This window comes from Hylobates moloch, unplaced genomic scaffold (genome assembly GCF_009828535.3).
Source record: "Hylobates moloch isolate HMO894 unplaced genomic scaffold, HMol_V3 SCAFFOLD_16, whole genome shotgun sequence".
NCBI lineage: Eukaryota > Metazoa > Chordata > Mammalia > Primates > Hylobatidae > Hylobates > Hylobates moloch.
This window is the reverse complement of record NW_026652291.1, coordinates 81,116,137-81,141,706: the sequence shown is the minus strand read 5'-3', so window position 1 is coordinate 81,141,706 and position 25,570 is coordinate 81,116,137. Positions and strand designations below refer to the sequence as shown.

General features: G+C 39.0%; 1 protein-coding gene across 5 annotated transcripts in view; it reads right to left on the bottom strand.

Annotated features, from left to right (window-relative positions):
• The window catches only part of TOGARAM1 (TOG array regulator of axonemal microtubules 1), a 111,731-nt gene that overhangs the window by 80,286 nt on the left and 5,875 nt on the right, over window positions 1-25,570 (bottom strand). For all 5 annotated transcript variants that reach the window (XR_009210261.1, XM_032135160.2, XM_032135161.2 and 2 more), the window contains exon 2: window positions 3,413-3,569. Coding sequence is in view for 4 of the 5 variants with exons in the window: in XM_032135160.2 (XP_031991051.1) it covers window positions 3,413-3,569 (157 nt within the window). In the remaining variant the exon portion in view is untranslated. The remainder of the gene's footprint in view (window positions 1-3,412; window positions 3,570-25,570) is intronic.

Below are 25,570 nucleotides of genomic sequence, written 5' to 3'. Positions count from 1 at the left end.
TACATCTTATTTCATAAATGTTGGTGTAATTTAGGTGGAAATAAATATGTGTTTAAGTACAGTGAGGTAGGCAGGCAAGAAAGGGATAAAGCTTTTGATACTAGAAAATCAGATTAGTGGCAGGGGTTAAAGGACAGAAGACAGACTAGTAAAGAACAGGGAAAAGACAGGTATGTTGAAGAATATCTGCAAAAGCAGTTTCTTCCTACACTCTTTCTCTCAGCATGGAACGTTTCTCCAGACCTGGCTTTCCTTCTTCCCAGTATGTGTAGTATATGCATTACCCAAAAAGCTCTATTACCGAACTCTTTTCTTTTCTACTTTACTTTTTTTGTGCAGTGGTGTCATCTTGGCTCACTGCAACCGCTGCAACCTCTTTTATTTTCTTTTCTAATATACTTCACAGTATTCACGTAGATTCTAAGCATATCCAGACATGTTTCCTGTTTCCCCTCCTGTGTCTGGTTAAGGTTATTCCTGGGAAGGTGAGTAAGTCTAAAGAAAAAAAGGTGGTAATGACTCCTCTGGCGTTTAGTTTATCCATCTATTAAATGAGCCCATCCTTTGTAGTTCTGAAACTGTATAATTTAAAAAAAATATTCTCTCCCTATCATATCACGCCTCTTTAACTTTCATGTCCTGGATGTCTTTTTCTTTTCTTTTCTTTTGTTAAGACAGGGTCTCACTCTTATTGCCCAGGCTGGAATGCAGTGGCACAAACTTGGCTCACTGCAGCCTCGACCTCCCTGAGCTCAGGTGATCTTCCTGCCTCAGCTATTTAAGGCTGGTCTCGAACTCCTGATCTCAGGGGATCCACCTGCCTCGGCCTCCCAAAGTGCTGGGATTACAGGCGTGAGCCACAGCGCCCAGCCTCTCCCTCCTTTAAAGTCAAGCTCAATCTCTTCCCTGCAGTTTTCTGAAACCACTTCAATACCTATGTTTTCCTTTCTTGAATCCTTACAGTATTTGTAACTCATTTCATCCAATCAAGCATTAGCTTACATATTGTCTTATTTTCCAGTTGTTTAAAATCTGTACAATTAGGAAATGAGCTTCTCAATGGTACAGAGAAATCAAAATCAAAATCAAAACTGCTACAAACATAACTGGACATATTCTTGCATTTCTCCTTCTCTATTAAACAATAAAATAAATTAAACTATGCAGTCATTATGCCACTTCATTTTTGTATGAAAATACTATAGAATTCACCGCAAAAAGGTCTATAAATTCTCCTAGGGAACAATGTTTGCGGAATAATATATTTGAACTCAAACTCAACAAATTTTGGAAACTGTTATCATTTAGATGTTAAATACATTTTTAAATCTATAACATAGTCAAATCTTTACCTTCTAAACCATTTTCCCTTCCAATACGTATCACTTTGTCAACACACTCAAGTTTTTCTAATTACCTGGGTGCTATATCTTGAAATCCTAAACCATCATTTAGAACTCAAGCTCAACCTACTCAACCTTTCTTCTTTTTTTTTTTTTTTTTTTTTGAGACAGAGTCTCAGTCTTGTAGCCCAGCCTGGAGTGTACTGGTGTGATTTCGGCATGAGGCACAGTGCCCAGCCTCAACCTCTTTCTAAATAATATGGTCATTTATAAAGACGGGTATGTTGAAGAATATCCACAAAGGTAGTTTCTTCCTATGCTCTCCTTTTTCTTCTAAATGTTATGGTCAATGACAATGACCACTTCCTCTAAAGTACCGTAATATGTACTTTTGTAACACTTAGTCCATGTTCTCAGTTGCTCTGGCCAAAAATCCTTACAGCATTATTGACACTTCTTTCTCACATTCTATACCCAATCTACCAGCAAACTATATCAACTTTACCTCTGACATATAATCAGAATCCAATCACCTTTTTTTTTTTTTTTGAGATGGAATCTTGCTCTGTTGCCAGGCTGGAATGCAGTGGTGCGATGTTGACTCTCTGCAACCTCTGCCTCCCGGGTTGAAGAGATTCTCCTGCCTCAGCCTCTAGAGTAGCTGGGATTACAGGCATGCACGAACACGTCCAGCTGATTTTTGTATTTTTAGTAGAGACAGGGTTTCACCATGTTGGCAAGGATGGTCTCGGTCTCTTGACCGCGTGATCTGCCTGTGTTGGCCCCCCAAAGTGCTGGGATTACAGGCGTGAGCCACCTCGCCAGGCCAGAATCCAATCACTTCTTACCACATTCTTGCTATCCTGGTTAAAGCCTCCATCAACTCTAGCCACGATTACTACAACAGATTCTTAATCAGTCTTCCTGTTTTTGACCTTGCTCTCTGATACAGTTTGGCTTTGTGTCCCCACCCAAATCTCATGTTGAATTGGTAATCCCCAATGTTGGAGGTAGGTGGGGCCTGGTGGGAGGTGACTGGACCATGTGGCAGATTTCTCTTTTTGGAGCTGTTCTCATGATAGAGTTCTCACAAGATCTGGTCGTTAAAAGTGTGTAGTACTTCCCTCTTCACTCTCTTCCTCTTGCTCCAACCATGTAAGACATGCTTGTTTCCCCTTTGCCTTATGCCAGGATTGTAAATTTCTTGAAGTTTCCCCAGAAGCAGAAGCCTGTACAGCCCATAGAACCATGAGCCAATTAAACCTCTTTTCTTCATAAATTACCCAGTCTCAGGGATGTCTTTATGGCAGTGTGAAAATAGACTAATACATTTTCCTTTCATCTATTTTAAAAATAAAATCCAAAACGAGCCTGGAAACAAGGTAAGTGACGTCAATTCTTTCTTCAAAATGCTCCTCATTCAGAGTAAAACGTAAAGTTCACTTATAAGTCCACTAGGCCTTAAATAAGGACCCCTATTATGTCTTTAATTTTCTACTTATTTTGCCCTTTCTTATTTCATTGCAGACATACTGGTCTCTGTGGTATTTCTCAAACATGTTCCCCACACATTTCTCTCTTAGTTACTCTGTGCTGACTGTTCCCTCTTCCTGAAACTATTTATTCTCTTCTCCTGATATATAGTGGTTTGCTACAAATATTCTTTCCTGAATATGGCCTTCTTTCTGCTTTGTTTTCCTTCATAGCATTTATCACCAGCTAACTTACCATGTCTTGTATTTATTTAATGTCTGTTCTCGTTCCTAAGTAGAATGCAAGCTCTATTAGGCTGACCTCCAGGACTTAGAAAAGCACCTTAATAAATATGGGTGATGTATTATGCAAATATTGCCCTATATTAATTCTTAAACAATTTCAATGAGAAACCCTCCAGGGTTTTATGAGATAATAACGTCCAAGTGTCCATTCTTATCAGATCTTCAATAAATAACTTATTCAATCTGAACTGCCTACTAGATTAAAGTCCTATGAGTCATTGAATGCAATATGAAGTTAAGAGAAGTCTCTAACTTAGTTCAACATGACCATCACCAGCAACTTGTACTTACCAGCAGCACATAAAGGAAGAGAATCTGGGTTAAAATCCCGACTATTCTGAAATAAGTTTCTTGATACTCTTTTTCTGCTAAAACATAAATCATCATTGACTGGCATTCCTTGAGAAGGCTTTAATTTTGCAGATGGCATGAAATCATATGTTGAAAACTATAAGAACAGAATCATAAATTAGCAAATTAGTGTTAATTCTTCCTGGTAATAAATATGACAAAATAACTTAGATCCAATTATGAAATTCAGGTTAGAATAAATTTTAATTTATCAAATATATAATGATACAGATAAACATCCATATTTAGTACGGTACACCAACAGTACTTTTCATTCCAGAACAGAAATGCTAATTTTTTTTTCTTACTACTTCACCCCAACCCTTTACTGTTCCTTACCATCCTACAGCACACTCTGGCAACAAGGAAGGAGAGAATACAAATGACAAAAAGGATGATGTGACTGAGCAGCATAACCCCTCAAACTACGCTACCTTTGTTTGCGTACTAGACAATAAGTGCCAGCTGAAGGTCACTGAACAAGCAAGCATTCTACTACACTGTTCTTACTGAGGCAAATCGATTATCCATATTCTGCAGCCTAAATGTCAATGTAAATAACACGGCAACCTATGTCATAATTCCCTTAGGGTATTTTCTTACACTAGGTCTCTTAGTTAAAACCAGTAAATAATACTTTGTACATGTCTAGTACTTCCTAGTTTCCAAGTCCTTTCTCATAAACCCCATATGATAGTTAACAAAGGCGCCAGGATACAATTTTGAAGTTACACATAATCAGTTAAAGAACTAAATGAGAGCATGATTCAAGTGTTCAAAATTCTTCACCAATGATGACCTCAGTTGACCCGGATCACTTCACATTCAACATGACTATAAAACATTAAAAAAACTGAATGAATTGACAGGAAATTATGCTTCCTATATATTTATTTGGAGCTCATAGACACAATCAAATCTAGATGTGGTGAACTATAAACCTTGTCAGTATGTTTCTTTGTAAACTTTGCCAAGTATCAAATGGCAAAATAAAATTAAAGATATGTCTATTATGCCTCAGGTACAAATGTTATTATCAAATTTTGTGAAAAACCTATTGCCTTCTTCAAAAACTAACCCAGAAATGATAAGTAACAAAATTAAGAATGCCCAGATGAGGCCACGTGCAGTAGCTCACACCTGTAATCACAGCACTTTGGAAGGCAGGGCAGGTGGATCACTTGGGCCCAGGAATTCAAGATCAGCCTTGGCAACATAGTGAAATCCCATCTCTACAAAAAATACAAAAATTAGCCAGGCATGGTGGCATGTGCCTGTGGTCCCAACTAATCGAGAGGCTGAGGTAGGAGGATTACTTGAACCTGAAAGGTAGAGGCTGCAGGGAGCTGATACTGTGCCACTGCACTCCAGTCTGAGTGACTGACTGAGACGCTGTCTCAAAAAAAAAGAATGCCCTCGGCTGGGCATGATGCCTCATGCCTGTAATGCCAGCACTTTGAGAGGCCAAGGTGGGTGGGTCACTTGAGGTCAAGAGTTCAAGACCAGCCTGGCTAACATGCTGAAACCCCATCCATAGTAAAAATATAAAAATTAGCCAGACATGGTAGCCCACACCTGTAGTCCTAGCTACTTGGGAGGCTGAGACAGACGCTGAGGCAGGAGAACTGCTTAAACCTGGGAGACGGAGGTTGCGGTGAGCCGAGATCATGCCACTGCACCCTAGGCTGGGCAACAGACTGAGACTCTGCCTCAAAAAAAAAAAAGAATGCCAGAATAAAAAAGCATTGACTTTACTGTCTCAAAACCCAGTTAACATCTATGATTGATTATACAGTAGTCAGTATTAAAAGGATATAATGGAATAAAAACAAAACCAATTATAGTCAACTTCTGATTAGATATATTAAAAGATGATGTATTAACACAGCTAACACAGTGAGTAATCCAGAAATAATTCTACAGTATGGAATACATTTTATGTTAGATTTACTTTGTGATTACTTTCTGTTTAGCAAACAGATATTAGTATATAGGCCAGATACATACAACAACTGGTGGAAGTGGTAATGTTGATGAGGGTGGTGGTGTGTGCATATGTGAATGCGGCATTTTCAGAAATCTTGAGAAGTCAGGCAGAGATTAAGTTTTGCTATAGAAGATTGTGCATCTGAAAGCAGACTATAGGACATACCAATTAACATGAAAGTCCCGTTTAGGTCTCTCTTAAAAGTAAATGATTTTCATTAGGGTAAGTTTTGATGGGACGAAACAATTAATGCAGAAAAAGTGGTTTAGAGTAAAAGAAAATAGAATTCATAAATTTTGAAAGAGTTGTGAGTTAACGTTACAAAATATGAAGCAGTCTATTTAAAGCACCTGATTGATGACTCTCAGGAACACGGAACTCAATTTTCAATCTTTCAGTTAATACCTAAAAATTTATTTAATTCCTTAGAGTTATAGTAAATTAAAACATTATAAAAAAGCAAGTTTCACATTTAATATTAATAATGGTTGGAAATTTACATAGTGTTTTCACTGTTTCAATCTTTTTTGTTTGTTTGTTTGTTTTTTGAGACAGGGTCTCACTCTGTTGCTCAGGCTGGAATGCAGTGGCATGATCATGGCTCACTGCAGCCGACCTTCCCCATCTCAGGTGATCTTCCCACCTTAGCCTCCCAAGTAGCTGGGACTACAGGCATGTGCCACCACACCCAGCTGATTTTATTTTTATTTTATTTAGCTTTATTTTATTTTACTTTATGTTTTTATTTTTTGCCATGTTGCCCAGGCTGATCTCGAACTGTCAGGCTCAAGTGATCTGCCCACCTTGGCCTCTCAAAGTGCTGAGATTACAGGCGTGAGCCACTACACACAGCCTATTATCTCTTAGCCTTTCCATTTGAATCCATGCCTATTTTTCTTTTTCTTTCTTTTTATTTTTTTTTGAGACGGAGTCTCGCTCTGTCGCCCAGGCTGGAGTGCAGTGGCGCGACCTCGGCTCACTGCAAGCTCCGCCTCCCGGGTTCACGCCATTCTCCTGCCTCAGCCTCCTGAGTAGCTGGGACTACAGGCGCCTGCCACTGTGCCCGGCTAATTTTTTGTATTTTTAGTAGAGACGGGGTTTCACCGTGTTAGCCAGGATGGTCTCGATCTCCTGACCTCGTGATCCGCCCATCTCGGCCTCCCAAAGTGCTGGGATTACAGGCGTGACCCACCGCACCCGGTCGTCCCTGCCTATTTTTCATAAAAAGATTGCAAAAATTAGGCCAGGCACGGTGGCTCACGCCTGTAATCCGAGCACTTTGGGAGGCCCAGGTGGGCAGATCACGAGGTCAGGAGATCGAGACCATCCTGACTAACATGGTGAAAACCCGTCTCTACTAAAAATATAAAAATTACGTGGGCACAGTGGCAGGCGCCTGTAGTCCCAGCTACTTGGGAGGTTGAGGCAGGAGAATGGCATGAACCCAGGAGGAGGAGCGTGCAGTGAGCCAGGATCATGCCACTGCACTCCAGCCTGGGAGACAGAGGGAGACTCCATCTCAAAAAAAAAAAAAAAGATTACAAAAATTTACTCTTGTTTAATCCTCTGACCTAATGCATCTTATTTCAGCTTTTGGCAGGGAGTATTAAAGCATCTCAAAAATAGTTTTAATTCTATTTTGGTAGCAAAAAATTACCAGAAAAAGACCTTTTAATATCTAATTCTCTCAGAAATCACCTATACTCCTGGCTTTACTGAACTTGTACTAAACTTTATCTTGACCTCCAGTTTTTGAACCTTTCACCTTTTACCAGTTCTTTCTGGTTTCACCCGGACTCCACCCTTGCCCCTTAATGGTGGGCATTAAACAAGCTTATTCCCATTAACTATAGTTACCTTCTGTAAACATCACTGTATTTGTCTTTCAAATTATTTTCCTATGTACACTTTAGAAAAAATAGCTGTGATACTATATGTAAACTTTATATCCTGATTTTTACACTTCACATGATAATAAAAGTACTTCCCATGCTGTTAAAACCCCTTATAAGTGCTATACTTTTTGGGTTTTTGTTTTTTTTTTTAAAGAGACAGGGTCTCACTATGTTCTCTTGGCTGGCCTAGAACTCATGGGTTCAAGTGTTTTGCCACTTCAGCTACCGAAGTATCTGGGACTATAGGATCACACCACCATGCCTGGCTATAAACTTCAATTACAAAAATAATAATTGCTTATTGTAAAAAATATAAAAAATACCAAAGTTATCAAAAGAAAAGTTAAATTAAAAAATGCAAACTATAGAAATAAGATATAAACTTAAATTATTCTTTGGGACCGCTCTCACTGGAATCCTACTGATAAATCCTGTTAACAGGTCTTTTTCTATACGTAAACATTCTTTAATAAGCTATTTTTAAAAAAAAAACAAAAATAGATCACATGATACTCTGGCACACAGTAAATATGTAGACATCCTTCCATGTAAGACCATACATATCTGTTTATTTTAGACTCATAGTTCCTTACTAACGGACATTTTCTTTGCCACAACTTTTCACTATTACAGTCTTGCAGTGAACATTGTTACACACATATCTTTGTGTATTATATTCCTATAGTATAAAAGTCCTAAAAATGGAACTATTGAGTCCAAGGACATAAATTATCCTTAATGGCTGCCTAATATTCCATTGACTAGATGTGCCACTCTCCTTTGATGGAACATTCAGATTGCTCCCCAGGCTTTTCTCAGATTGATAAGGAAAAAATTCCAATGAGGGAAATGGTACCTACATAGCTTAAGGTAGCAGTGCTGACAGAAGGAGACTGGGAGACTTTAGAAAGACTGTCACATATGCTACATAGCTAAAATTAAAAAAAAAAACAAAAAACCTAAGGCTAAGTGCAGTGGCTCATGCTTTTAATCTCAGCACTTTGAGAGGCGGAGGTGGGAGGATTATTTGAGCTCAGGAGTTTGAGACCAGCCTGGGCAACATGGCAAGACCCCATCTCTACAAAAAATAAAAAATTAACCAGGCCTGGTGTTGCATTCCGGTAGTCCCAGTAACTGAGGAGGCTGAGGTGGGAGGATCGCTTGAGCCTGGGAGGTCGAGGCTGCAGTGAGCCATAAATGTGCCACAGCACTCTAGCTTGGAAGACAGAGTGAGACCTTGTCTCAAAAAAAAAAAGCCTCAGCTGGGTGTAGTGGCTCACACCTGTAATCCCAGCATTTTGGGAGGCTGAGGTGGCAGGGTCACTTGAGCCTGAGTTCAAGACCAACCTCAGCAACATAGCAAGACCCCATCTCAAAAACAAAAGAAAAAACCCAAAGTGTTTTTTTTTTAAATATCTGTAAACTGCCTACACAAAGGTAGAATACCCACACTGAACTCTCTGTAGCTGTCAGCTAACCACACCCATAAAATGTGCAAAAAAAATATAGACTATTTAGTTATTTTGTGTGCAGTTTGTTTTCATACATGTTAGAAGTAAGGTAATCAGCTGAATCAAGGAAGAACCAGGACTGATCAAAGAGAGGAAAAAATATTGCAAACTGCACGCAAAATAACTAGTGTGTGAAATAACCAACTAAATGTCTCTGATTCTTTCTTAGACATCTATTTCTGTAGGTTTCACTAAAATATTGTCCCTCGGAGTCCAAACAGGAGAGTTAAACACGTGGCCTGAAAGTGCATCCTTTCTGAGACCTAGAGTCTTGAGTTCTCAGTTAAACTTTCCTCATATAAGTGACTCAGCAATGTGGCTCAGGTGCCACAATATAATACACAAAGATATGTGTGCAACTGTACTCTTGGCAAAGGCTGATTCTGATTGAGCACATGGACAACTGTGTTCACACAGATGGCAGCAGTGGGTGAAACTGGGTTTTGATTTTACGGTCTATTTGGTGATTTCTGCTGGATGATAGTATAGTCAGGTGGCACCTGGCAGGGAATCTAGAATCTGCTTTCCTTACTGTCTTTTATGTTTATGATATGGTTAAACTTTGTGTCCCCACCCAAATCTCGTCTTGAATTGTAATCCTCATAATCCCCACATGTCACGGGAGAGACTTGGTGGGAGGTGACTGGATCATGGGCACCGTGTCCCCCATGCTTTTCTCATGATAGTGAATTCTCATGAGGCCTGATAGTCTTACAAGTGTCTGACAGTTCCTCCTTTACATATTTGCTCTCTCTCACCTGCTGCCATGTAAGATGTGCCTCTTCTCCTTCCACTATGATTGTAAGTTTCCTGAGGCCTCCCCAGCCATGCAAAACTGTGAGTCAATTAAACCTCTTTTCTTTATAAACTACCCAGTCTTGAGCAGTTCTTTACAGCAGTGTAAGAACGGACCATTACGGTTTGTTGGTACTGAGGTAGTGAGGTACCTGCTATAAAGACACTTGAAAATGTGGAAGTGACTTTGAAACTGGGTAACAGGCAGAGGCTAGAACAGTCTGGAGGGCTCAGAAGAAAACAGGAAGATGTGGAAAAGCCTGGAACTTCCTAGAGACTTGTTGGTTTTGAACAAAATGCTGATTCTTTATAGCAGTATGAGAATGGACTAATACAGTTTTTTTTTTTTAATGTACTGATATAGGCTGCTCCTTTACTCTTCTCCATCCAAAACTCAAGGCTTTTTCATGTTGCTTATTATGGACCCTACCTGTCACTATCTACAAAAATGGAATTCTATACCACAGAAGAAAGGAAGCAAAATTTATAACATTCAATGATCAGTTTTCTTTGATTTCTACAAATAATTGAATAACTGCAAATTAACATTACTTCGGAACTCTAAAGCTAAAGAACGGATGGTGAAAACATTTATTTAATTATAAATTTGATGAAGTGAGTCAGAAAAATGTCTTCCAAAAGCCAAATAAAATGGTATTTAACAGTTTTCCAAATCTTAGGCAAGTTTAGCATTTAAAAAAAAAAAAGAAAATTCAATGTCATTGTATAAGATACGGACATTGAAAAAAAGTGTCTTATCAAATTTTTGGGAATTACAATTATCATTATGTATTGCTGTTTAATGTGTTACCCCTAAACAGTAGATTAAAACAACGAACGCTTGTTATCTCTTTCTCAGTGGAACAGGAATTTGGAAGCAGCTTAGCTGGATGATTCTGGCTAAGTGGCTTAGCTGGATGGTTCAGGTTACTCTAAGGCTGCAATCAAAATGTTAGCTAGGCTGTTGTCAACTGAAGGACTGACTGATACTTGAAAATCACTGAAGTTCACTCACGTGGTTACTGTCAGGAAGCCTCTGTTCCTTGCCATTTGGGCCTCCCAAGGGGCTACTCAAGATATGGCAGCTGGCTTCCTTCAGAGCAAGTCAAGTGAGCGAGAGCAACTGACATGGAAGCTGCAGTGCCTTTTTATGACCTAGTTTCTGAAATCACACACTATTACTTCTACTTTATTTGTTAGAAATGAGCTATATTAAATCCAAACACACTCAGAGGGGAATTAGACTCCAACTCTTCAAAGGAAGAATCTCAAAGAATTTGTGAAAACATATTTGAAACTACCACTCAACAATAATACTTCTGCTACAAGGAATATATGTTTTTGTTTTTTAACTGATCAACATTCCTAATAGTTTGGTACCGGCTTCCATCTTAAATTCTGCTGGTTAATCAAAATTACATTATCTATGTTATAAAAAAGAGAAAAATTTGTCATTTCATGAGTATGAAATATTTTTTGAGCACACAAATTGATATATACTGTCTATCCTATGGGCAGTATTAATAAATCAGGATAAAATCAGCTGGAACAAGCTGTTTCAATTGGCTCATAAACATCATATTAATATGTTAAGTGCTTATATCATATCGGACTAAATAATACTCAAAAGTTTTTAAGGTTTTCTTTATACTTTAAGTTCTAGAGTACATGTACACAATGTGCAGGTTTGTTACATATGTGTACATGTGCCATGTTGGTGTGCTGCACCCATTAACTCATCATTTATATTAGGTGTATCTCCTAATGCTATCCCTCCCCCCTCCCCCCACCCCACCACAGGCCCCGGTGTGTGATGTCCCCCTTCCTGTGTCCAAGTCTTCTCATTGTTCCATTCCCGCCTATGAGTGAGAACATGCGATGTTTGCTTTTTGTCCTTGCGATAGTTTGCTGAGAATGATGGTTTCCAGCTTCATCCATGTCCCTACAAAGGACAAGAACTCATGATTTTTTATGGCTGCATAGTATTCCATGGTGCGTATCTGCCACATTTTCTTAATCCAGTCTATCATTGTTGGACATTTGGGTTGGTTCCAGGTCTTTGCTATTGTGAATAGTGCCGCAATAAACATACGTGTGCATGTGTCTTTATAGCAGCATGATTTATAATCCTTTGGGTATATACCCAGTAATGGGATGGCTGGGTCAAATGGTATTTCTAGTTCTAGATCCCTGAGGAATCACCACACTGTCTTCCACAGCGGTTAAACCAGTTTACAGTCCCACCAACAGTGTAAAAGTGTTCCTATTTCTCCACATCCTCTCCAGCATCTGTTGTTTCCTGACTTTTTAATGATTGCCATTCTAACTGGTGTGAGACGGTATCTCATTGTGGTTTTGATTTGCATTTCTCTGATGGCTAGTGATGACAGCATTTTTTCATGTGTCTTTTGGCTGCATAAATGTCTTCTTTTGAGAAGTGTCTGTTCATATCCTTCGCCCACTTTTTGATGGAGTTGTTTTTTTCTTGTAAATTTGTTTGAGTTCATTGTAGATTCTGGATATTAGCCCTTTGTCAGATGAGTAGATTGCAAAAATTTTCTCCCATTCTGTAGGTTGTCTGTTCACTCTGATGGTAGTTTCTTTTACTTTTTATGTATTTTAAATATATTGTCTCTTTAAGAAAAAAAAAATGTTATGGCCGGGCATGGTGGCTCACACTTGTAATCCCAGCACTTTGGGAGGCCAAGGCGGGCAGGTCACGAGGTCAGGAGATCGAGACCAACCTGGCCAACATGGTGAAACCCCATCTCTACTAAAAATACAAAAAATTAGCGGGGTGTGGTGGCGGGCTAAAACTAAACTGTGTTTTCACCTCAATTTACATTTTGGCAACAACATTTTTTTTTTTTTTTTTTAGACGGAGTCTTGCTCTGTCGTCCAGGCTGGAGTGCAGTGGCGCAATCTCAGCTCACTGCAAGCTCCGCCTCCCGTGTTCACGCCATTCTCCTGCCTCAGCCTCCGGAGTAGCTGGGACTACAGGCGCCCGCCACCGCGCCCAGCTAATTTTTTGTATTTTTAGTAGAGACGGGGTTTCACCATGGTCTCAATCTCCTGACCTCGTGATCCACCCGCCTCGGCCCCCAAAGGGCTGGGATTACAGGCGTGAGCCACTGCGCCCGGCTTACAACTTTTTTTTTCTTTTTTCTTTTTTTTTTTGAGATGGAGTCTCACTCTGTTGCCCAGGCTGGACTGCAGCGGCGTGATCTCGGTTCACTGCAAGCTCACCTCCTGGCTTCATGCCATTCTTCTGCCTCAGCCTCCAGAGGAGCTGGGACTACAGGCGCCTGCCACCACGCCTGACTAATTTTTTGTATTTTTAATAGAGATGGGGTTTCACTGTGTTAGCCAGGATGGTCTCGATCTCCTGACCTCGTGATCTGCCAGCATGAGCCTCCCAAAGTGCTGAGATTAAAGGCATGATCCACTGCGCCCGGCCAACACAGGTTAGTTTTGAGTTTAAATACCTCAGTCACTTGGTTAAAGAACAAGAAAAAAAAATTCTTAATCAACTTGATAGTTTTAGTATCTGTAGTATCTGGTATATAATTGCTTAGAAAAAGTTGGGCCAGGAGTGGTGGCTCATGCCTGTAATCCCAGCACTTTGGAAGGCCAAGGAAGAAGGATCACTTGAGGCCAGCAGTTCAACACTAGCCTAGGCAACAGGCAACAGGGCAAGATCTTGTCTCTACGAAAAATTAAAAAATTAGCTGGGTGTGTTGGCCCCAGACTTAGTCCTAGCTACACGGGAGACTGAGGTAGGAGGACAGCTCAAACTCAGGAGTTTGAGGTTGTAGTGAGCTATGATTATGCCACTACACTCCAGCCTGGGCAACAGAGCAAGGCTCTGTCTCTAACAACAACAAAAAAGTTCACATAATAAGTCTAATTAAGATAGCTCTTTGGACAAATTATACTTGCTTAAAAACAGTTATTTGTCTAGATTTTACCACCATGTAAGAATAATAATAGTATGATATAGTTGTGCAAGCTGTGTCATAGGTTTTTTAACTTAAATTTCTTAAATTTCCTCTAATGGTTTCACAGATTGTATACATTAACATCACTACTTTCAAAATATAAAATTGTAAAATCATGTGTTCAACTAAGTTTTATAAGATAATACCTTTATAAAAAGAGGTCAATTCTTATAATGCCATAAATCTTATAATGCTCAATATATCAGCTTCTATTGTAATTTTCAGACCCTTAGCTAACTTTAAGATTTTAGACTAAAATTGAATTAATGAAAACTCTTTAGATCCTGAACAATTTCTAATTAAGATAAAAATGCAAACCACTGATCATCAAACTTGTTTTTATAATTTACCCTGTGTCTTATATTTATAAATCATAGGATAACCAATGAATAGGTTAAAGCAGAGTTTCCCAACTCCTGGGCCATGGACTGCTACTGGTCCTGGCCTGTTAGGAACCCAGCCACACAGCAGGAGGTGAGCAGTGGGCAAGGGAGCAAAGCTTCAAATGTATTTACAGCAGCTCCCCATCATTGGGATTACTGCCTGAGCTCTGCCTCCTGTCAGATCAGCGGTGGTATTAGATTCTCATAGGAGCACAAACCCTATTGTAAACTGCATATGCAAGGAATCTAGGATGCACACTCCTTCTAAGAATCTAATGTCTGATGATTTGAGGTGGAACAGTTTCATCCTGAAACCATCCCCCACCCCCCGTCTATGGAAAAATTATCTTCCATGAAACTGGTCCCTGGTTCCAAAAGGATTGGGGACTGCTGGGTTAAAGGATATATATATACTTTGGGATGATGTTAACACACATGCTTATTTTTGCCACTTAAAAAGGATCTGAAAGCCAGGCGCAGTGGCTCACGCCTGTTAATCACAGGACTTTGGGAGGCCGAGACGGGCGGATCACAAAGTCAGGAGTTCGAGACCAATTTGACCCACGTTGTGAAACCTCGTCTCTACTAAAAATACAAAAATTAGCTGGGCGTGGTGGTGCACCCCTGTAATCCTAGCTACTCAGGAGGCTGAGGCAGGAGAATCACTTGAACCTGGGAGGCGGAGGTTGCAGTGAGCCAAGATTGCACCACTGCACTCCAGCCTGGGTGACAGAGCGAGACTCCATCTCAAAAAAAAAAAAAAAAAAAGATAGTTTTAGTTACATGACTTTTGGTTTTCTCTGTGTCTGAGAGGAAAGAAAAGTTGGTTTATTTGGGTAAGGTTGTATTTAATATATAAAGCTGACATTGTCCTAGGGACAAAAGTTACAGAGAAATAGAAATATGTATACAAGGTAATCGATATGCTTTGCCCATTATTAAGGGAACTGGTATAGCTTTTTTTCAATTTTCTTTTTCTTTTTTTAATTATTATTTTTAATTATTTTTATTTTTTTTAGAGATGAAGTCTCACTTTGTCACCCAGGCTGGAGTGCAGTAGCACGATCATAGCTCACTGCACACCTGAACTCCTGGGCTCTATCGATCCTTCTACCTCAGCTTCCCAAGCAGCTGGGACTATAGGCACTCACTACCACGCCCAGCTAATTTATTTGTTTTTTTTTTTTTTTTTTAGAGACAGGGTCTCGTATATTGCCCAGGCCTCAAGTGATCTTCTAGCCTCAGCCTCACAAATTGCTGGGATTCCAGGCACAAGCCACTGCATCCAGCTGTTACAGCTTTTTTAAGATGATAACAATAAATATATACATCGTCTTATTTAATATACTTTTAAGGTTAATTATGTTTAAATTTATTTAAAATTTTTGAAATTTTAACTGTTATCTAATTCCATGTTTGTATGTGTTTAAAGACATATTAACAATCACAGAAATGATGAGTTCACAAAAATGGATATATTTTTAGTATTATTATTATGTACCATTAAAATATTTTCCATGTCTTTAGCCTGTTTTAAATCATTTTAACTGCTTTATTTCTTCTAAAAGATATGGATATTCTCACTTTCTTACTTTGCTTTAAATACTGTTACTCTTAATAAACATTGTAACATTTATCTGTAGACACATATCTCATCATCATATGTTAAGGTAATAACAAGTTTTGTCCTATAAACTCTTTCTTTAATTCAATTTCCACATGAAAAATAAAATAGCAATTAATATTCTTATTGCTCTCCAAATTTTAGTTTACCCCACTATTCATGCAAGGTGACTAAAACAAATGCCTCAAAAGACTTACATAGCGGTAGTAGCTTCTACATTTTCTGCTGTAAAACATCCTGTTACCAACAGTTCATTCTACATAGCTCTGACATAAGCAACATTTACACTAAGAGTAGATATGCTTTTGTGTTGTTTATGATTTTCACAAGCATAAAAAATAAAACTTTTTAAAATTCTTCATGCATCACAATATAATTTTAAAAAGAAAATTAAATCTTTTCAGAAACAATCCAACATCCAAGGAAAATCTCAAGTTTTAGGATTAACCCATACCAAACACATTAGTACAATTTAATAATTTTAGTTTGTCTAATTTCTTATCAAATTTGTTATATTAACTGTTCCAAATCCCACATTCTTAAAATCTCTAACGTTCTATTTTTCATTTTTAATTGCCCCTTAATTTAACAGAATCTGGAAGCCTTGTTCTCACAAAGTGGTTCACAGACCACGCATCAGCAATACCTAGGAGCTTATTCGACATGTAGGGTCAGGCCCCAGTTTAGACGAACTAAATCAGAATCTGTATTTTAACAAGATCCTAAGGCAATTCATTTGCATATTAAAATTTGATAAACACTGCACTAACATATCTTTCTTTCTTTTGACTTAAAACACACACCCTTTCCTGCTACCTCAAAAGTTTTTAATAGTTTAAGTCATCTTCTCTTTGTTTTTCCTTTAATTTCAGAGAAAAAGACTTCCTCCTCTATCCCAAAGCTAACCTCTCTCTATACTTGTGTTCTTGACCCATTTAATCTTTACTTAGGAACATATCTCCTTTCCTTTCCCTCTCCAGTATGACTGCAGGGACTGAATCTCCTGCATTTTGCATGTCTAACACCTACCATAATAAAGACACAGAGTAGGCATGTTTAATTCACAGATGGCTCCTTTCCCTGACTCTTCCAAATCAGGTATTCCTTACTTAAAAATAAAGCACAGTAATAATTTATCCTGTTATATCCTTGTGCTGTTATCTTGATTGGTCTTTTCTCTCACTGTCAAACCCTTAAATGTTTTCTTATTTAACAGGTATTTGTTGATACTTGTGGGAAGAGTATTGTAGCTAGTGCTGTTACAAAAACAAAAACTAATTAAACAAAAAAATAAAACACTCCCTACCATCATACTGTTTACCATCATTGAGGAGAAGGAATAAATGACTCACATGTGCTAAATACTAAATGAGGCAAAAATCCTAGGGCAGTGCTATAAAGAGTAGTTTATAAACTCCCACTCGGTTTTGCACAAATTAGATGATTAAAAAGACAGATGCTGAATAACTTCTTACTGCCTGTTTCCTCATCAATTCACCTCATAAACTTTTAAATTTGGTCTCCGCCTGTAACAGTCTCCTAAAACTGCCCTTTTATATGTCCCAGTGACCTTCCAATAATCAATTCCTCTACCCTGAAAAAACTACAGACCTAGTGCCCACATATACATGAAGCAAGTATACTCCTTGCTTTTTAGTCTAGGTTACTGACTACTATGATTCCTACCACATTGTAGTGAAATCTGTTAGGAAAAATAAAGCTAAATGGTAGCCAGCTAATGATGTCTGATTTACTTGACTCCACTAACCCATTAAAATACTCCTAAATACATAGAAAGAGATGCAAACTTGAAATATCACAGTAATCTGGTTATCAATCTGTAATACGTCAGAGCAGAAAAAGAATCCACTAAATAGCAGAAATGAAAACAGAATTAAAAGTCTAAATATTCCAAGGTAAGAGATAAGTTAAACACACACGATATTATATAATATTAAATAGCTATCAAAAATCCCATTACAGATTATTTGATGGAAAATACAAAAATTAGCTAGGCATGGTGGCGTGCCTCTGTAATTCCAGCTATTCAGGAGGCTGAGGTAGGAGAATCACTTGAACCCGAGGGGTGGAGTTTGCAGTGAGCCAAGATGAGGCCACTGCACTCCAGCCTGGGCAACAGAGGGGGACTCCATCTCAAAAAAAAAGTAAGTGAAAAAGGGGAAACTCTCATTGATGGATAGAAGAATCTATACCTGTATTCATAAACTGAAATTATACTGAAAGCATAGGCAACAAATTATTAATTGCAGACCTCTAGGAGTGAGATTAATTTTTTGAAATACAAAAAAGCACAAACTTTTCCTCTGTGCTTTCCCATATTTTCACAAATTTTCTATAATGAGCATGTATAACTTTTTTACAATCAGAAAACTTTTTTTTTTTTTTTTTGTATTTTTAGTAGAGACGGGGTTTCACCGTGGTCTCGATCTCCTGACCTCGTGATCCGCCCTCCACGGCGCCCAAAGTGCTGGGATTACAAGCGTGAGCCACCGCGCCCGGCTACAATCAGAAAACTTAAGAGGACATTAAGAAAGATAAAATTAAGAGAAAAGTACCTTCAAAAATCACTTTACAAGTAGTAGGCTGTAATATATAAGAACAAATGGTGCTTTCCAATTTTCTTTCTCCCCAAGCTCTGTGCCGCACTTAACAGTGATGACTCCTTGAAACTCCCTCACCACTTTGATTATAAAACCTATTTCTTTCTTGGCTCTCTTCCAACTCGTGGGCACACTTCTCTTTGCTTTATTTGGTTATATCTCCTACTGCTATTCTCTAAATGGGTTTGTGTAACAAGATTTGATCTTACCCTCTCTCTCTCATTCTGTATGTCATTCACTAGAGAGCCCATCCATTCTCACAGTTTCAGCAATTACTTTAGCACATGACTTCCAGAATCTACATCTGCAGCTATATTCATGTCTCTTAAATAACAGTCTTCTAATTCAAGTAGAATATTCTATCTTCCTTCACCAAAAATTCACATTTCCCCCCAAAATAATTTCCTATTTCTAGGCTTTCTTATCTCTTCATGGACCTATGATAAATTTAGTTACTTTGTTCAAATTTTAGTTATTCCTCCCTCTCCTCTCCTCCAACACTTAGTCACTAAATCCTTTGAAATATCTCTTGCATCCATCCCTTTTTTCGTAATCCTGATACCCTGCTAATCCTCATAAAACTGAACAACTCCCATCTAAATCAGTCTAATAAGTATCTAATTGGTTTAAACTACACATTGCTGCTTTTGTGATTAATTTTTCTAAACATTGTTTTAAAAAGAAAAGACCCCCTCCCCCAAAAGAGAAACAAACAAAAACCCTCCAGCAATCTCAAATTACTGTCAAAATAACAGGTTAAATTCCTTAGCATGGTATTCAAGAGCCTCCAACCTAGCCCCTGCCTCTCTCTTGTAATCATATTTCCCACCACTACTTTTGGCAGGGTGGGGACCGACTCTCGCTCAGTTGCCATGGCTGGAGTGCAGTGACACCATCTGGGTTCACTCCAACCTCTGCCTCCTGGGTTCAAGTGATTCTCTTGCCTCAGCCTCCTGGGTAGCGGGATTACAGGTGTGTGCCACCACGCCCAACTAATTTTTGTATTTTTACTAGAGACAAGGTTTCAGCATGTTGGCCAGGCTGGTCTCAAACTCCTGACCTCAAGTGATCTGCTCCGCTCCCCGCCCACGCCAGCCACACTGACCTCTCAAAGTGGTGCAATTACAAGTGTAAAGCCACCCACCCGGCCTGACACCACTACATTTAAAAAATCATCCTTCCAAACAAACTGGTCTATTTGTCTGCAAAATGAGCTACAGGAGTATGTAATTGAAATATTCATGATTTTTTTTTTTCTGGAAATTTCGTATTTAATGTCACTAACCAATCCTACATGTGGACAAGACAGAAATAACAGATTAACAGTGGACTGTAAATGTTAAAGCAGAGAGCCTGGCCAAGAGCCAGTACAAATCAGGCCAGGAGCCAGACCTGTAACTGAGGATGGAGGACACGTGAATATGTGATATACATAAAAGGAAGTACTAAGACCTGCTATGGGGAGTCTTAAGACTACAGAGGAGGCCAGCTTCAGCTACTAAATAAGGTTGTCCATAGTCTAGATTTCTTTTCAATATTATAACACTAATATATTTTGCTCTGAGGCTCAGTGGTTCATTAGGAGCTGAGGATTCCAAAGGAATCACATACTAAGCACATTCTTGTATCACGCCTTCTGCCATCTCTTCAAGCCATCTCCCTTGCCAGGAATGCATTTTACCTTCCTGACCATTTGAAGCCTTAGCTCCTGTCAAGGAGCAGGTCACATTCACCTTTTTCAGGAACTCTCTGCTAATTTCCCAAGGTGCTCAAATGAAAAAATCTGTACAGAGAAAAGAGGTTAGGTATAGATCATTTGATAGTGAAATGGTTAAGGCACCAACTCTGGAGTCATTTTGCCTATGTTCAAATCAGCTCTGCTACTCACTAGCTAAGAGACCTTAAGGAAGTTATTTAACCTTTGTGTCTAGAATAATTCCTGGCATACAGTAAGCGCTATTTAAGAGTTAGCTGCTGTAATAGTCTGAATAAGTGTCCCCTTAAAAATCACATTGAAATCTAATCCCCAACGTGATGGTAGTAAGAGGTAGGGCCTTTGGGAGGTGATTAGGTCATGACAGCTCCACCCTCAAGTATGGGATTAGTGCCCTTATAAAACAGGCCTGTGGGGGCTTGTTTGTCCCTTCCACCCCATAAGGACACAGCAAGAAGGTGCCATCTATGAAGCAGACAGCCCTCACTGGATGCTGAATTTGCCAATGCCTTGATCTTGGATTTTCCAGTCCCCAGATGTGGGAGCAATAAATTTCTATTGTTTATAAATTACCCAGTCTAAGACATTCTGTTACAGCAGCAGGAAGAAGAATAGCTGCCTTTGAAAATATTATTATTATTATTATTAATGGTGACTTATAGGTAAGCAAATTAGGGATACAAAATTTATGTCAAGTCCACAATCACAAAGCTAAACTGGTATTAGAACCCAGTATTTTGACTCCTAATTGTTATATCAAAATTCACCTTACTCTAACCATTTTTTTTAATCTGTTATTTCTATCTTGTCCACATGTACGACTGGTAAGTGACATTAAAAAAAAAAAGAGAGAGAGAGAGAGATGGGATCTTGCAATGTTGACTAGTCTGGCCTTCAATTCCTGAACTCAAATGATCCTCCTGTCTCAGCCTCCTGAGGAGTTGAGACTGCAGGCCTATAGGTATATGCCACCATGCCTGGCTCTTGATCATCTTCTTTTTTTTTTTTTCTTTTTTTTTATTTTTGAGACAAGGTCTCACTTTGTCTCCCAGGCTAGTGTGCAGTGACACTATGATCTCAGCTCACTACAGCTTCGACCTCCCAGGCTCAAGTGATCCTCCACCTGAGTCTCCCAAGTAGCTGGGACTATAGACATGTGCCACCATGCCTGGCTAATTTTTGTATTTTTTTAGAGTCTTACTATATTGTCCAGGCTGCTCTCAAACTCCTGGGCTCAAGCAATCCTCCTGCCTTGGCCTCCCAAAGTGCTGGGATTACAGGAGTGAACCACTGCTCCTGGCTTTGATCTTCTTTTAGTAACTACTGCTTCTATCAATAATTTGATGTTTAAATCTCCAATTTGCTATATTATCTTCAAATCTTCACATTTTTGGCTAAGTAAATTAGAAACATTTAGGCACAAAAATCTCATTTTTATATCTACGTCATACATGTACGGTTAGGATTCACTGAGAAAGGCTAAATGATAATATCAGCTAAACATTTTTTTTTTTTTCTTTTTCCAAACAGCCAACTGTCCTTTGTAATCTGCTCCACCTATTTTGGAGGGCACAGTGGAATTTGGGAGGAGAGGAGAAAACTAACTTTACCTTGTATTTTGCTCCAATGAGGTAAGTTAACTCTTCATGATTCTCAAACTACTTTTATCAGTGCCCTCTTTTCCAGAAAGCACATGTCCATACACACATCTTTAAAAACTTATAACAATTTTGTGAATGTTGCCATTACAGTTTTCAAGCACACAAATCACAAATTATCCTCAAATTCTCATGTTAGTAATTATAAAAACGGAAACCATTTATATTTCCCTTAAATCAGCTCATGTCGTGCTGCCCATTTCTTTTCAAAAAGAAGGCTAGGCCGGGCACAGTGGCTTACGCCTGTAATCCCAGCACTTTCAGAGGCAGTGGAGGGAGGATTGCTTGAGCTCAGGAGTTCGAGATCAGCCTGGCCAACATGGTGAAACGCTGTCTCTACCAAAAAAATACAAAAAAAATTAGCCAGGCATGGTGGCGGATGCCTGTAGTCCCAGCTACTTGGGAGGCTGAGGCAGGAGGATCACTTGAGCCTGGGAGGTGAATGTTGCAGTGAGCTGAGATCGTGCCACTGAACTCCAGCCTGGGTGACAGAGTGAGACTCTGTTTCAAAAAAAGAAGGCTAAAGCATGTCATATATTTAACACTTTTTAACACTTCTAAGAAGGCCAACATATTTAAAATTTCTCTGTGTGGGGTCTCATAGGAAGAACTATGAATTGCAATTCTCTGCAATTACTTTCAGAATACAGAAGCAGGGAGAATACTTTCTGACTCATTCTACAAGGCCAGCACTATCCTAATACCAAACCCAGCAAAGACCTTATAAGAAAAAATACAAAAAGAAAACAAAACAAAAACCCCACAGACCAATATCACCCATGAACAAACATGTGAAAATCCTCAACAAAGTATTAGTAAATTGAATCCTACAACATACAAAACGAATAATACACCACAATCAAGTGGGATTTATCCCAGGTATGCAAGGCTGGCTCAACATTTGAAAATCAATATAACCCATCACATCATCAGGTTTAAGAAGAAAAATAACATAATTATATCAATAGACGCAAAAAAGCATTAGACAAAATCTAATATCCATATATGATGAAAACTTCTCAGCAAACTAGGAATACAGGGGGAACTTTCTCAACTTTATAACGAACACTACAAAAAAGCATACAGATAACATATTTATGAGAAACTCAAAACTTTCCCACTAAGATTAGAAACAAGGCAAGGATGTCCTCTCTCATCACTGCTTTTCAATATCATACTGGAAGTCCAAACTAATGCAATAAGACAAGAAAAGGAATAAAAAGTATACAGATTGGGAAGAAATAAAATTGTCTTTGTTCACAGATGACATGATTGTCTGCATAGAAACTCTCAAAGAATTAACAAGAAAAAAATCCTCCTGCAAATAATACATGATTATATTATAGCAAGCTTGCAGGACACAAAGTTAATGTGCAAAACTCAAGCATTTTCCTGTATACCAGCAATGAACAAGTGGAATTTGAAATTTTAAAAAAATTACCATTTACATTAACATACAAAAGTAGGATACTTCAATATAAATTTAGCAAAATATGTACAATATTTTGAGGAAAGTATAGAACTTGGATGTAAGATATCAAAGAAGAGCTAAATAAATGAAAAGATAATCCATGTTTGTGGATAGGAAGACTCAGTATTGTCAAGCTGTTAGTTTTTCTCAACTTGATCTATAGATTCAATGCAATCCCAACTAAACTCTAAGCAAGTTATTTTTTGGACATCAACAAACTGATCCAAAAGTTTATACAGAGAGGCAAAAAGCCAGAAGAGTGAACTCAACATGGAAGGAAAACAACAAAGTCGGAAGACTGACACTACGGAACTTCAAGATTTACCATAAAGCTACAGTAATCAAGACAATGTGTTATGGGCAAAAACAGACACACTAATGGAGCAGAGTAAAGAGCCAGAAAAAGACCCACATGAATACAGTCAGCTGATCTTTGACAAAGAAGTAAAGGCAATGGGGTAAAGACAGTGTTTTCAACAAATGGTGCTGCAACAACTGAACATGCACATGTAAAAAAAATGAATCTAGAAACAGACCTTACACCATTCATAAAAATTAACTCCAAATGGATCACAGACTTAAATGTAAATTGTAAAACTATAAAATGCCTAGAAGATAACGTAGGAGAAAACCTAGATGACCTTGGGTATGGTGATGACTTTTTAGATATGATACCAAAGGCATGATCCATGAAAGAAAAAACTGATTAACTGGACTTTATTAAAACTTTAAAATTTCTGCTCTGAGAAAGTTAATGTCAAGAGAATGAGAAGACAAGACACAAACTGGGAGAAAATATTTTAAAAAGATACATCTGATAGGCCAGGCGCGGTAGCTTGCGCCTGTAATCCCAGCACTTGAGGAGGCCAGGGTGGGCAATCGCTTGATTCCAGGAGTTGAAGATCAGCCTGGCCAACATGGTGAAATCCCGTCTCTACTAAAAATACAAAAAATTAGCCAGGCATGATGGTGCGGGCCTGTAGTCTCAGCTACTTGGGAGCCTGAGGCAGGAGAATTACTTGATCCTGGGAGGCAGAGGTTGCAGTGAGCGGAGATCGCACTGCACTCCAGCCTGGGCAACAGAGGGAGACTCTGTCTCACACAAACACACACACACACACAAAAAAAAAAAAAAAAAAAAAAAAGAAAGAAAGAAAGAAATGAGGTATCAAACCATTAAAAGACATAAAGGAAACTTAAATGCGTATTACTAAGTGAAAGAAACCAATCTGAAAATGCAAGATACTGTATAGTTCCAAGTATGTGACATTCTGGAAATGACAAAACTATGGAGACAGAAAAAAAGACCACTGGCTGCTAAGGGTTGGGAATGGGGTGAGAGAGGGAAGAAAGTACATGTTGAGAACAGAGAATTTAGGGCACTGAAACTATTGTTATGGTACTACAATGGTGGATACAAGACATGGATATATTTGTCAAAACCCCATAGAACGTACAACACAAGAGTGAATCTTAAGGTAAACTATGGCCTTTGGGTGATAATTATATGTTAATATGGGTTCACTGATTATAACAAATGTACCTCTAAAGTACAGGATGAGGTGGGTCAGGTTGTTCTTGTGTGGACAGGGGTATATGGGAACTATCTGTACTCTCTGCTCAAATTTGCTGAGAACCTAAAACTGCTTTAAAAATTAAAGTCCAGGCCGGGCACAGTGGCTCACGCCTATAATCCCAGCACTTTGGGAGGCCCAGGCTGGCAGATCACGAGATCAGGAGATCGAGACCATCCTGGCTAACACAGTGAAACCTCGTCTCTATTAAAAATACCGGGCATGGTGGCGGGCGCCTGTAGTCCCAGCTACTCGGAGAGGCTGAGGCAGGAGAATGGCGTGAACCCGGAAGGCGGAGCTTGCACTGAGCCGAGATCGCGCCACTGCACTCCAGCCTGGGCGACAGAGTGAAACTCCGTCTCAAAATAAACAAATAAATAAATAAAGTCCAATAATTTAAAATATGTATGTACATATACTTTTTTAAAAACTGCAAACAGGCCGGGCGCGGTGGCTCACGCCTGTAATCCCAGCACTTTGGGAGGCCGAGGCGGGCGGATCAGGAGGTCAGGAGATTGAGACCATCCTGACTAACACAGTGAAACCCCCATCTCTAGTAAAAATACAAAAAAATTAGCCGGGCGTGATGGCGGGCGCCTGTAGTCCCAGCTACTCGGGCGGCTGAGGCAGGAGAATGGCGTGAACCCGGGAGGCGGAGCTTGCAGTGAGCCGAGATTGCGCCACTGCACTCCAGCCTGGGGGACAGAGCGAGACTCCGTCTCAAAAAAAAAAAAAAAACAAAAAAAAAAACTGCACACATAAAACTGTTTAGATATTTATTCCCTGTCCTCTATTGAAATAGTTCCTCTAAGACCTTTTTTGAACAAGTAATTACAACTTGATTTCTGGGTTAAGTTTTAATTTCAC